General features: G+C 49.9%; 1 protein-coding gene across 1 annotated transcript; it reads left to right on the forward strand.

Annotated features, from left to right (window-relative positions):
- Nucleotides 1–470: 470 nt before the first annotated feature.
- LOC144510062 (transcriptional regulator protein Pur-beta-like) lies at nucleotides 471–11,935 on the forward strand. The gene has a single exon (XM_078239291.1). The coding sequence runs from the start codon at nucleotides 471–473 to the stop codon at nucleotides 1,398–1,400; it is 930 nt and encodes a 309-aa protein (XP_078095417.1). The 3' UTR covers nucleotides 1,401–11,935.
- Nucleotides 11,936–12,269: the final 334 nt, after the last annotated feature.

Raw genomic sequence — 12,269 nt, forward strand, 5'->3', positions numbered from 1 at the left:
GTACGGGCGACGTGAGGACGTAAGGAGGCGGTTGCGTTCGCCGGGTGAGGGAAGAGGGTGAGCGGGTCAGACTGGCGCGTGGCCGAGACAGGGAGAGCGTGCGCGGCGCCGTGCGTGCCCTCGCCGCGTGCCGACGCGGTGCGCTGTGCGTGCCCTCGCCGCGTGCTGTGCGTGGCCCCGCAGCGTGCCGACGCAGTGCGTGGCCCCGCAGCGTGCTGACGCAGTGCGTGGCCCCCGCAGCGTGCTGACGCGGTGCGTGGCCCCCGCAGCGTGCTGACGCGGTGCGCTGTGCGTGGTCCCCGCAGCGTGCTGACGCGGTGCCGCAGCGTGCAGACACGGGGTGCGCTGGGCGTGCAGACGCGGGCCGACGCCGTGCTCTCGCGAGGTCCGGCCGCGGGGTTGGGGGGGGCGGCGGGAGTTGGAGCCGGAGCGGGCTGGAGCGGGCGGAGAGGGGAAGGCTGGCGGCTAAGATGGCGGAGGGTGACAGCGGGAGTGAGCGCGGCGGAGGTGGAGGCGGCGGAGGAGGGGGCGGTGGAGGTGGTGGTGGTGGAGGAGGAGGGGGAGGCGGCGGGGGCGGCCTGCTGGCGGCGCCGGCACTGCAGGGGCAGCAGGAGACCCAGGAGCTGGCCTCCAAGCGGGTGGACATCCAGAACAAACGCTTCTACCTGGACGTCAAGCAGAACGCCAAGGGCCGCTTCATCAAGATCGCTGAGGTGGGCGCGGGCGGCAACAAGAGCCGCCTGACCCTCAGCATGGCGGTGGCGGCCGAGTTCCGCGACTACCTGGGCGACTTCATCGAGCACTACGCGCAGCTGGGGCCCTCGGAGTCGGAGGCGGCGGGCCAGGCCTCGGCCTCGAGTGGCGGCGGAGGGGGCGGCGAGGAGCCGCGGCGGGCCCTCAAATCCGAGTTCCTGGTGCGGGAGAACCGCAAGTACTACATGGACCTGAAGGAGAACCAGCGCGGCCGCTTCCTGCGGGTCCGACAGACCCTGAATCGGGGCCCGGGGCTGGGCGGCAGCCAGGGCCAGACCATCGCGCTGCCCGCCCAGGGCCTGATCGAGTTCCGGGACGCGCTGGCCAAGCTGATCGACGACTACGGCGCCGAGGACGAGCCGTGCGGCCAGGCCGAGCTGCCCGAGGGCACCTCCATCACCGTGGACAGCAAGCGCTTCTTCTTCGACGTGGGCTCCAACAAGTACGGCGTCTTCATGCGGGTGAGCGAGGTCAAGCCCTCGTACCGCAACTCCATCACCGTGCCCTACAAGGCCTGGGCCAAGTTCGGCGGCGCCTTCACCAAGTACGCCGAGGAGATGAAGGAGATCCAGGACAAGCACCGCGACAAGCTGCTCTTCGACCGGCGGCCCGACGAGTCGGACGCCGAGGACGTGGACGACGACTGAGCCGAGGCTGCCTCGCCACCACCACCACACACCCAGAGAGAGAGAGAGAGAGAACCCCAGGAGACACTCACCAACACTTGGTGTCCATTCAGAAGCCTTCCACCCCCCCCCCCCCCCTCATACATACACACACCAATCCACACCCACCCATACATACCCCCCACACACCCACCCACCCACACATAACCCCCACACACACAGCTAACCAAAACACATCCCCACGCAAACACCCACCCATCCATTCCACCCATACATAACCCCCCCACACCCACCCATACATAACCCCCCACACACACACACCAATCCACACCCACCCACACACTCTCCCCACACCCATACATACCCCCCACACACACACACACACACACAGCTAACCAAAACACATCCCCACACAAACACCCACCCATACATAACCCCCACCCACACATAATCCCCCCCCACACACAGCTAACCAAAACACACCCTCCCCTCGCTCCTACATACCCTCCCCCCACGCACCCATACATACACCCTCAAACCAATACAGAGCTAACAAAAATCTCACAATATTGTCTCAAACCTAACACAATTGGAGAAGAAGGAAAAGCATGATTGGATCTGTGGTGCAAATCACCTTTTGTTTTGGACGTTTTCTCTCTCACTCTCAAACACAGACACACAAGAAAAGGAGTATCGACACAGACATACACAAAAAAAGAGTATACGCATCAATGTACACACAAAGTATACACAGATGTATACTCAGAAAAAGACATACACACAGAAAAGGAATATTGACACACATACAAACATACACATACATAGAAAATGACTTTCCACACACACACAGAAGAAAAGGAGTTTGACACAAGTAGTGTCAAGGCACGCACACAACAAAAGGAGTATCCACACACAGGAGGAAAGGAGTTTCCCCACACATAGAAGAAAATGAGTATGAACATTTGCAGACAAACATACAGAAGGAAAGGAGCTTCGCACAGAAGAAAAGGATTATAGACACAAACACACTCGCACACATAGGATAAAGGAGTATCGACACACAAACAGAAGAAAAGGAGTATCGAATAGTATTTTTTGGGAAACCGTTCCATCGGTGAAACACATCTTCTTTCAGAGGAGGAGGAACCGACACGCTCACTGCGACATGTCTCGGTTCGTACGTGTGGATGCGAGCGTGTCAACAGATCGGACGACATGCTACCGGGGAGGTGGGGAAAGGGGCAATTTCTTCTCGAAGATGATGGATTAAAACGGTTCGTTGGCAAAATACACACTGTTATTTGTGGAAAAGCGTCGTTGTCACTGAGCCATCGATTCAGTTTGCAGAGAAAAGAAAAACAAGATTTGGCACGGTGACAGAACAAAGCAAAAGAAAAATTCTTAAACGCAAAGGAAGAAGTAACCAAATCTGATCCCAACCTGGAGTGAGAAATGACCTGGAGAGACACCACCACGTGTGTCACTGATGCCAGCAACACTTGGAAAACACAGTTCTTTTCATATACAAAGCAAAGTTCTTAAGGAAGTTTTTTTTTTAATTATTTTAAATACTGGACAATCGAGTCATTTTTAAAATTTGTTTTCATTCTGAATATTTGAAATATATCTTTGATAAAAAATGTCTTGGTCCTGATGTAAAAAATGAATATGTTTTTAAATAGAGATAATATGAAGGCTTGACTTATTCAGTAGCTTAGTCTACAGTTCAGAGCTAGTTCCACATAATATCTACTGCCAGGGTTAACATGTATATTGGTGACTGATAACTCATTCTTTAGCCAGTAATACTTTTTTTTTCCCGATTTTGTATTTTGGTTATCTGTAGTGCGTTTGTTTGTTTTTTGTTTCCCAGTATTCTTTTGGCAGTGTTAACACGCATCTGTATTAACTGCTCCCAGTGCAAATCATCAAGCAGACCTTTTGCTGCTAGTGTGGACTTGTTATCCTTGCAGTAGAGACTGCTTGTAACTAGCCCAGGTGCTACTGTGGGTAACTGACACGTGACATGTCAAGCCTTGTAAAGAAATATTCAAGTTTCTTTTTATTTTTAGGGGTTTTTTTTTTAAAAAAGAAAACGCGACACGATTTGACTTTTCCAGACTTGAGAATGTGCATTTGCTTTTAAACAGAATAATTGTATAAAAAAAAATTCGCAGCCGCCATTTCCCAAGAAACATTATTTACGTCCACAAAGTGATTAGATATTGGACAGCGTAGATGAGAACAAATGTTAAACAATTAACTAAAGCCGGCACTTAAAGAAGAATAAGGAGTCAGGCAGATCTTTATGGTTTCTTTTCCATTTTAAGTTGGGCAGGAATTTAGGCTTTTTAATTGTATTTATTTATTAGAAAGCAGTAATTATATTTTGCAGTATTTTCCCCTCAAGAGCTCTGGCGTGTTAGAGCAGATAATGGAGCATAATTTTCTGTCCATTGTTTCCACCCCCACCCCCCCCTGCAAGTTATTATCCCACATTTGTAGACCCTTACATTTTGTGCTCATTCATCGAACCCCCCCTCAAGTTTCTTTTTCTGTAATCTCTTGTTGTTGGATTCCCACGGGTAACCTCCATCTTAAAAGTTGTGATGTGTTGCCCGGTTTAAGTTGTTGTGTGTGTGGGTGTGTGGAGGGGGGTTGAGGGGGTGTGAATCTAAGCGTAGGAATCAAAGCGAGGACATTGACAGCACATTCACCCCTCCTCCTCCCCCCGCAGCTTCCTGTTTGAATGTATTTTGCTGTAAACACAATCTCTTGGCTGCAAAGCGCAAACAGGTGAATCTCCTGTAAAGCTGGCAGCCGAGGACAGCCCGGGAGAAAACTGCTGAGCAATATATGAAATGAGAATGTTATCGCTTTAATACCGGTGGAGAAGCGATTGTCCGCAATCGCCTCCGGACCCGTTGCACTTGTGTACGTTTTGGGGGTTTTAGACTGTCGGCCTCGTGAGGTGAGGAGAGACGAGGAAGCAGGGGTGCGCCGTTCCGGGGTTTTAGGTTACCAGTAGCACGGGGGGGGGGGGGGGGGGGGGGGGGCTGCAGTTTGCACCTCCTTGCTCCGTGTAACGTGACAGTAACGCCAGTGGCATCCTTGTCGAGTACGACTGCCTCCCCGCCTGCTCGGAGCTGGTCCGGGCCGTGGGAATGGTTTACCTCGGGGGGGCAGACTGGTTGGATGTGGTGAGGGAGAAGTGCTTCTGGTGTAGAGGGGAATGCGTTGTGGGTGAGCCATCTTCCTGGGTAAATCAGGAGCCAGGTAACCTCTGCATTCGGCAGTTCAAAAGAATATCCGTACTCGGAGTGAGAGTGTGCAAAGTGGAAGGGCTAGAGGTTTTCCACAGTAGAGAAGGTGTTTCCCTACAGGTGCACTGCCACAGCTTCATTTATTGATCTCAAACATTTTCTAAATGAGCTTGCAAATGCAGCAGGGCCTCTTTCTCACAACCTCTGCGTCATTCTTGGTTTGGGCACATTGTTAAAAAAAGCTTGGGGGGGAATGAAATTTTTTTTAAAGGGCTTTTGTTAATGTGAGCTTTTGGTTTGAACCTCGTTCTGTGACGGGTATACGTGATACAGTTGACTTGTTTTGAGCACCTCGCTGCTGATTAATCATCGAGCCGCCTGCCCATTTTCCCTCCGGCGTAGCGGAGGGTTTAAGAAGCAGTTGGGCCCAGTTTCACACTCTGCTAATTCGCACGAGAGATCCACGATCTGGCCAAGTCCAGGACGGCGGAGGGGAGGGTGACCAGGAACACGGGCAGCTTGCACGGGGTTGCAATGGGAATGTATTCCCAGCTCTCGATCGTCGAGCTACGCGCTGTTGGACGTTTCCTGCTCCGTTCCTCCCCCCACCCAGGTGACTTGTGACCCACCCTCCCCATTCTAATGGGTCCGGGTGATCGTAGTTCCCTCATGAGCGCTGGCCTCGCCGCGTAGTACAGTGCCATCCCTGGCGTTTGAGAGCAGAGCTGTTCCCGGCCCATCTGACCTTCAGGTAGACTTGTACTGCTGGCTGGTCACGAGGCTCCCAAACATGGGCAGTTCCCTTTAAAGACTGTCAAACTTCTCTTTTTTTCTCTTAAGGGAAGTGGGTCCAGAGAGAGAAGCAATCTGATTGATTGTGGAAGTTCGGTGGTGGTTGGGGAGGTGGCGGGGGGAGACTTGGACCAATTCTCACTTGTCCCACACCTTCATAACGGGTGACAATACGGTTAAGAAAGACTCACTGGACCTCCACAGTCTGACCGTCCTATTAGTTAAACAGATCAGTTTGTCTTTCACAAAGCAGAATGACGTTAGAAGATGTTTCGCATTAGACCAGCCTTTTTGAATTTAATTTGGGGGGCGGGGGAGATATAATAAATTCTGTACATGTGTGTGCTTAATCCAGCAGTGTAAAGAGCTACAATTTAACTGACCCTATTTCAGAAATACTGTAGCCCCCTTCACGGGCCATTAATATATAGAAAAAGGAAAAAAAAAAGACTCATAGGCTATTAATGTGTAACTTACCACGGGGATAACCCGCTTTGAGAGGGTCAACTGGCTCTGGGAAGCAGATTAGGGAGCCCTTCAGACCAGCCCCGCGAGCGGCTCGGACGGTAGTTGGCGCAGGGCTCCCCGATGCCTGCTTTCTAATTAGGCATTGACCAATTAACAATCCTTTAATCAGTAATGTTCCCCCCACCACCCTGTGTCTGTCGAAATAATAATTGCAGTTCGAATATTGAGCATCGCTCACTAACCTTGTCACACACTAACCATTGTCAGCCGCAGCCTGGCTGTGTGAAAGCGTATTGAAATTTGGACCTTGCACACTAGTGCGGTGAAAGTTGTTCCAATTAAGAGTGATGTATGACGGTTTTCCATGCTCTGACGCACAGTTGCATGAGTCACTGGATCCCTATCCAGTTTGGTCCCATCACACTCACTCCAGTGCCCTGTGTCCATCAGCTTGTTGCTGGAGGTGCAGAGAGGGGTGTAACCCCCTCTCCCTCTTCGTTCTGGCGGTTTGGCTTATTTGATGCAGTAATTAGCTCGAATCCAGAGTGATCCTTCCGAGGGTGAGACGCGATGGCTAGTTCGGTGCTAACTTTGCGCGGCTCCCATCCAGTATTCGCCCCCTCGGGCATTTGCTTACCCCCTTTATTTTTTAAAGAAGATTGATGCCCTGTTGTAGGAAGTTGCAATTCCCAGTACTGCCCCTCCCCCTCGCGCCCTTTATTTATTTTTATTTTGGCTGCAGTTACCAAGGAAGGGCACGGGTGCTTAAGCCTGGTGGGTGGCAGCCTGTCCACTGGGCTGAGGGTGCATTGGTTCATCCCGGAAGTCATCACTCTTAGCACAGTCTGGTGCTCAGTGTTCATGATGTCCAGACATTTCACAATGAAGTAAGCTTTGCCCTACATTTGTCAAAATTGACCACAAAGTCCCAGACACTGTGCTGAAATTTGACACATGGGGAGGTACCAATATGTGTAAATGATGAAATGACACTTAAAAGGTTATAAACTAGACTTGATCTATTCTAGCTAATTTTTTTTTGGTAACTAGCTTTTTGTGTCTCAGTTAAAGCAAATTTACTACGTTTGAGGTTTTGATTTTTTTATATATACTTTCCGCTTTTCCCTCTTTTCAGATATCTCGCTATCCGCTCTGAGAACCAAGCAGCTAGTTCCCAGATTCTGTCCTGAACTGTTCCCATGAACGGTTGCTGAGGGGTGGGTGGGGAAGGGGGGGGGGGGGGGGGGGGGCATGGGGTAACGCCCACAGGCCAGTCCTGATTTGCCTTTTCCCAAACCCTTTCATTGGGGGGGTGGGGTGTCACAGGATTGTGTGTGTGTGTGTGTGTGATCTTTCTCACTGAGGGATTGCCTTAGTACGGTGTGCAACGGACCAAGATTCTGCACTGTGCCCAGTGCATCTACTGCTACTGGCGGACAGCAGTGGAGAATTACAGCTTGGCCCTTGAAGTCCAATCTCTTTCACCGGTCGGTGGAGTGATTGAGCTTTGGAAGGGCTTGCCGTGCGCTAGTGACTGTCATCTCTCATTGCCACGGCAGGGCTTTGATCCGTAATCTTGCCTGGTACAAGGCGTGGTCATGCACTGCCTGCTGCTGTTTTATGACTGGCATTCGACAGAGTCTGTTCTGTTAGCTGATCAGGGGTGCCCGTCCTCGGCGTGGTGCTCCAGTTCCTGCCCGCTGCATTGATCTATCCATAATCATGTTTGCCGTAAATAAATACAGTGGATGCCAGAATTCGGCAACTGCCTCAACACTTGGGAGCGTTATCCCATTCCAGTCGGGAGCTGGGGGGGGGAAACGGATGCAGTTTACCCTTTACCAAGTAAACCATCCTGCCCTCTTTCCCATCCCCTCCCCGCCTTGCCCCTACCCACCCATCTCGCTGGGGATAATTCCAGAATGGGAGGGCATGACGGCACAGTGGTTTAGCACTGCTGCCTCACAGCGCCAGGGACCCGGGTCCGATTCCCGGCTCAGCTTCACCGCCTGCACATTCTCCCCCGTGTCTGCGTGGGTTTCCTCCTGCAGTCCCGAAAGGACGTGCAGGTTAAGGTGCATTGGCCCGAACAGGCGCCCAGGGGATTTTCACAGTAACTTCATTGCAGTGTTAACGTAAGCCTACTTGTGGCAACGCTAAATAAACTTCGAACACCCAGAACGCTATTCCTCTGGCGGTAGGAACAGCCCATTTTTCAATCATTTACCCGCTTGTATATGGCAACAAACAACAAAATGCAAGTTATAAGTTAGCATTCAGTAAAAAAAAAATGTTAAAAGAACTCAGCTCGGTTTCCGAGGACCACACGAGGCCAGATACCCTCAAGTGTTGGAGAACAGCGACTCTGTGTAGTGATGGTCGCGTCTGATTATTGCGGATGACACCCCGCTAGGAAGGGAGAGGCATGATAGTTCATGCGGCCAGATCACCGGCGAGGGTCGCCTGTCGGGTGGGGCATGGCCGCTGAACAATTTCTCCCTTCAAACGCCAGTCCGTGCAGCCCGAGGGTTGCCACGACAACCCTCCCGTTGCTTTTCTTGAGCCGACTCGGCTCCCAATAGCTGTGTGCCTAGCTACCTCTCCGATCACTGTTGTGTTCCACTTGGGGGAATAAAATGTACAGTTGCATCTGCTTGTACTGTTTTTTTGCCATGTACATTAGGCTGAGACTGGTATGCAGATAAATTAGTGGCAAGATGTGTGAGAAGTCAGTAGTTGCTTGGTGACAACAAATGATGAATATTTACATAATATAGTTCAGTATGTACTGTGAGTCCTTTATATATAATAGATTTTTAAAGAAATTTTTGAGTTTGTTACCCACTGATCATTGCTTGACACTGTATCAATGGTCCGTTTGCTTTAAAGGTCAAGGAAAAAGCTCTTTCTTTGCACTGGTGAGGAAGATTGCCAGCGATTGAAATACCTGCCCGTACGTTTTGGAGAGGGGACAACCAAAAAAAAAAGCATTGGTATTGCCTGCTTTGCTGAAAAATTCAAGCAGGACAAAACACAATTGGGTTTTATTTTGAAATTAGTTGCTAACTTCGCTCCGTCTGTGAGCTGAGCGTTTTTAAAATTTTCTAATTTTGATAACCCCTCCATCGCTTGCTGGTGCTCCAGGAGCAAGCGCACCGCTCCAGAGGGGGCGGCACAGCAGTTAGCACTGCCGCCTCACAGCGGAGGGACCCGGGTTCGATTCCCGGCTCGGGTCACTGTCTGTGCGGAGTCTGCACATTCTTCCCCTGTGTCTGTGTGGGTTTCCTCCCACAGTCCGAAAGATGTGCCGGTCAGGTGCTAAATTCTCCCTCAGTGTACCCAAACAGGCGCCGGATTGTGGCGACTAGGGGGATAGTCACAATAACTTCACTGCAGCGTTAATGTAAGCCTACTCATAATGCTAATAAATCAACTTTCAAACGAATCTTTAAAGCAAGCTGGCCGTGTGATGAGAACCTATGCTTTGGATAGCATGATTCCAGCGTGATGAGACTCCTAAATCAGCTCCGATTATCCAGTGGAGATTCAGTGTTTAATATTGACATCGTTGAAATGGTTTTAACTGTCCAGAGGCAGTGAGAGCCGGCACTGCTGGCTCAGAGAGGTAGTTTCAGTCAGGGCGGTGTTTGTGGTGAAGGTCCGGGGGGGGGGGTGCAGTCAGCTTGGGGGCTCACCCCCCCCGCAGCTATCTGTCTAGCGGTGGTCTGGAATTCAATGTCTATGGACCTCAGTCCGGGGATTTGCTGTCACGTCCATTAGTAACCTGTCCGCACTTGGGTGAGAGAAATGGGAAATTGTGTGCCCGGGAAGGGGTGGGTGGGTGGAAGGACGCAATTAACGTGAGCAAGATTTGGGCGCACAATTTTTCAATGCGGATGAACCATAATTTGCGAGGGTCACCGTTGCTGCGTGTTAGGCCAATGTGTAGCCAAACACTGGATTGTTACTTCATTAGACAGGAGATCTTTCCAAAATGTAATACCCGCTTCCTTCAGCTCCCGGGTGGTTTTCTTTTCACTCTGCAAAATGTGTCAGGGCATCAGGTGGCATTTGCCCTCAGCCAAATGTTTGCCGCTCGTTTGATTTGAGTTTGATCATTTGCCCAGATGATTTTTGGTTTTTTTTAAACACGCCCTTCTCTTTAAGCCAGCAAGCGAAGCTTTTTACCTGACCTTTATAATGGGCATTTATCGAAAAGAAACACTAGTAACTATAAAAGATTCTGTGTGCAAAATATTGCGAGACAACTTTAAAGCTGCCTTTTGAATTCTAATCGAAGCCCGTGTTCTGTTTGCTTGTAATGTTGAAGTGCCTACCTTGCTGAATCAGAAATTAGGTTTCCATAAAGCTTTGGATGCATAGAGGAGTAAAATGGCATCTGTCTTTCTGTCATTCGCTTAGTCCTTACACCCACTCCAGCTTAATGTAAAAGAGATTGCTGCATTGGCATAAATATTTTTGGATTTGCTGTTCATAGCGTGGTAACTTAACTCTTGTATGACTGAAGGCATGAACAGAAGCCTGGTGCAACGCAACCATTGAGGGAGGGGGAAAGAGGTGGTATGAGGGGGGGGGGGAGAAGGGCTTGTGGAATTGACGGGTTTTCCCAATCCTTAAATTTGGCATCGTGAGGGATTTGAAGAAAAAAACGCCACTTTGGAGAAAGAAAAAAGACTTGCAGCTACTTTGAACACAATGGGAACTTCTCCGGACTCGCTTTCCGTCCTCAATGCAGTTTGATGGAGCTTTCTGAGCGCCGGCCCAGGGAGGGGAAACAGGTCAGCTTCGGGCTGCCTGCTTCTCTCGCTTGGATGTCAAATTGCATTTAGGGCAGGAAGTTACTTTCAAAGCAAAAAAAATCTTGACCTTGCGAAAGGTTTCACCCGACATAAAACGTTTCTTCCCTCCCCTGCCCCCCCCAAATTGACAGAATGGAACAGGCTCCTCCCGACCACAGGAATTTTTTTTCAGACACTCTCGATGACCCCGTAGATGAGCTGCAAGCAGCCGATCTCTAGAGTTTGCATTGAGCGCCCTGCACTTTAAAAATAAGCTCGTTTTATTTTGTGTTGCATCCCTCCCACGCGCCGCCTCGCCACGTGCCCTGCCTCGGCTCGCGGGGCGTGCGCTGTGTGCCCGTCGACGGGTCCGTGCACAGGCGAACCAATAGCACAAAAGAAAAACTGGGCAGAATAAAATAGAATTCTCCCCCCGCCCCGCCCGCCCTTCCCGCCGCAGGTACGGGTAACTCAGGTGTGCAAGTGAGCAGGCATTGTTTATAGTGGGAGATGGAGAAAGTCCTGATGTACGAGCCTGTCTTTCCAAAACAAATCTTTATTTTTTTACACGGAGCGTTGTTGAAATTTGTGCAAAGTTAAAATATATTATATTCCACTTTAAAAAAAAGAAGAAATGAAGCGTATAATGGAGAAAAAGTAAAGTACCACTGCGTTTTGAGACTCTTGGGGAGGGGGTGGGGGGAAGGGCACGAAACGTCTGCGTAAGCCCACATAGGACCACCCTTGGTCTCAAAATATAGCACAGTGCAGCAATCGGTGAAAAGTACTGCACAGGGGTCCAGTGGACCAGGGGCAGTTAGCAGCCTGGCCAAGTTTTGGTGGGAGATTGGCTTGGCTCGCTAAGAGTGGCTTTTGGCCTTTGCCCTTGTTTAACAAGTGCCGCCTATTTAGACAGGAAAAAAAGACCCCATGTGGTTTTTTTTAAAAAATTAAGATATAAATTCTAGAGTCCCGTTTTATTCCTGTTCTCCTGAAGTGGGAGTAAACTCAGTAAGATCCCGTGTCTCTTTTTAGATGGCAATTTTGACCAATTCTGACACCGATTATCAGATCTTCACGTATCGTCTCTCTTTTTTGTTACGATGGGTTTAGAATAAAAGAGTGAGTGCTACCAAATTAAGCCTGTGACTTTCCAAAAACGTAAAAAAAAAGAAATCTTTTTCCTGCTGTGGTTTTAAATGTGTTGCCTCATTAAAAGAATATTCTAATTTGAGCAATGACTTGCTGTTTGTAAAGTGTATCAAGCGTATTGTGCATGATGTTGCATGGGGGAGTGCACAGATATTAATTCTGGGCTTGCACACTGGTGTAAATGAGTGCTACCTGTTAAACAGTGTGCAGTATTTATTCTCTAACTCGAGTTTTTTTTTCTTAACAATGAATCCACCGTTATTTGTTACTAATAAAACCAGCATTGCAAAGGAAATGTTTTTCATTTCGAGCGACCGTTACCCATTTCGTTGGAGCTTTTGGTGCTCTGGGACTTGCCTGCATGGGGCACCCCGCCACTGGTTTACCGCGCACACCTCTCTCTCGCAACTCGGCAG

This window comes from Mustelus asterias, chromosome 22 (genome assembly GCF_964213995.1).
Source record: "Mustelus asterias chromosome 22, sMusAst1.hap1.1, whole genome shotgun sequence".
Taxonomy (NCBI): Eukaryota; Metazoa; Chordata; class Chondrichthyes; order Carcharhiniformes; family Triakidae; genus Mustelus; species Mustelus asterias.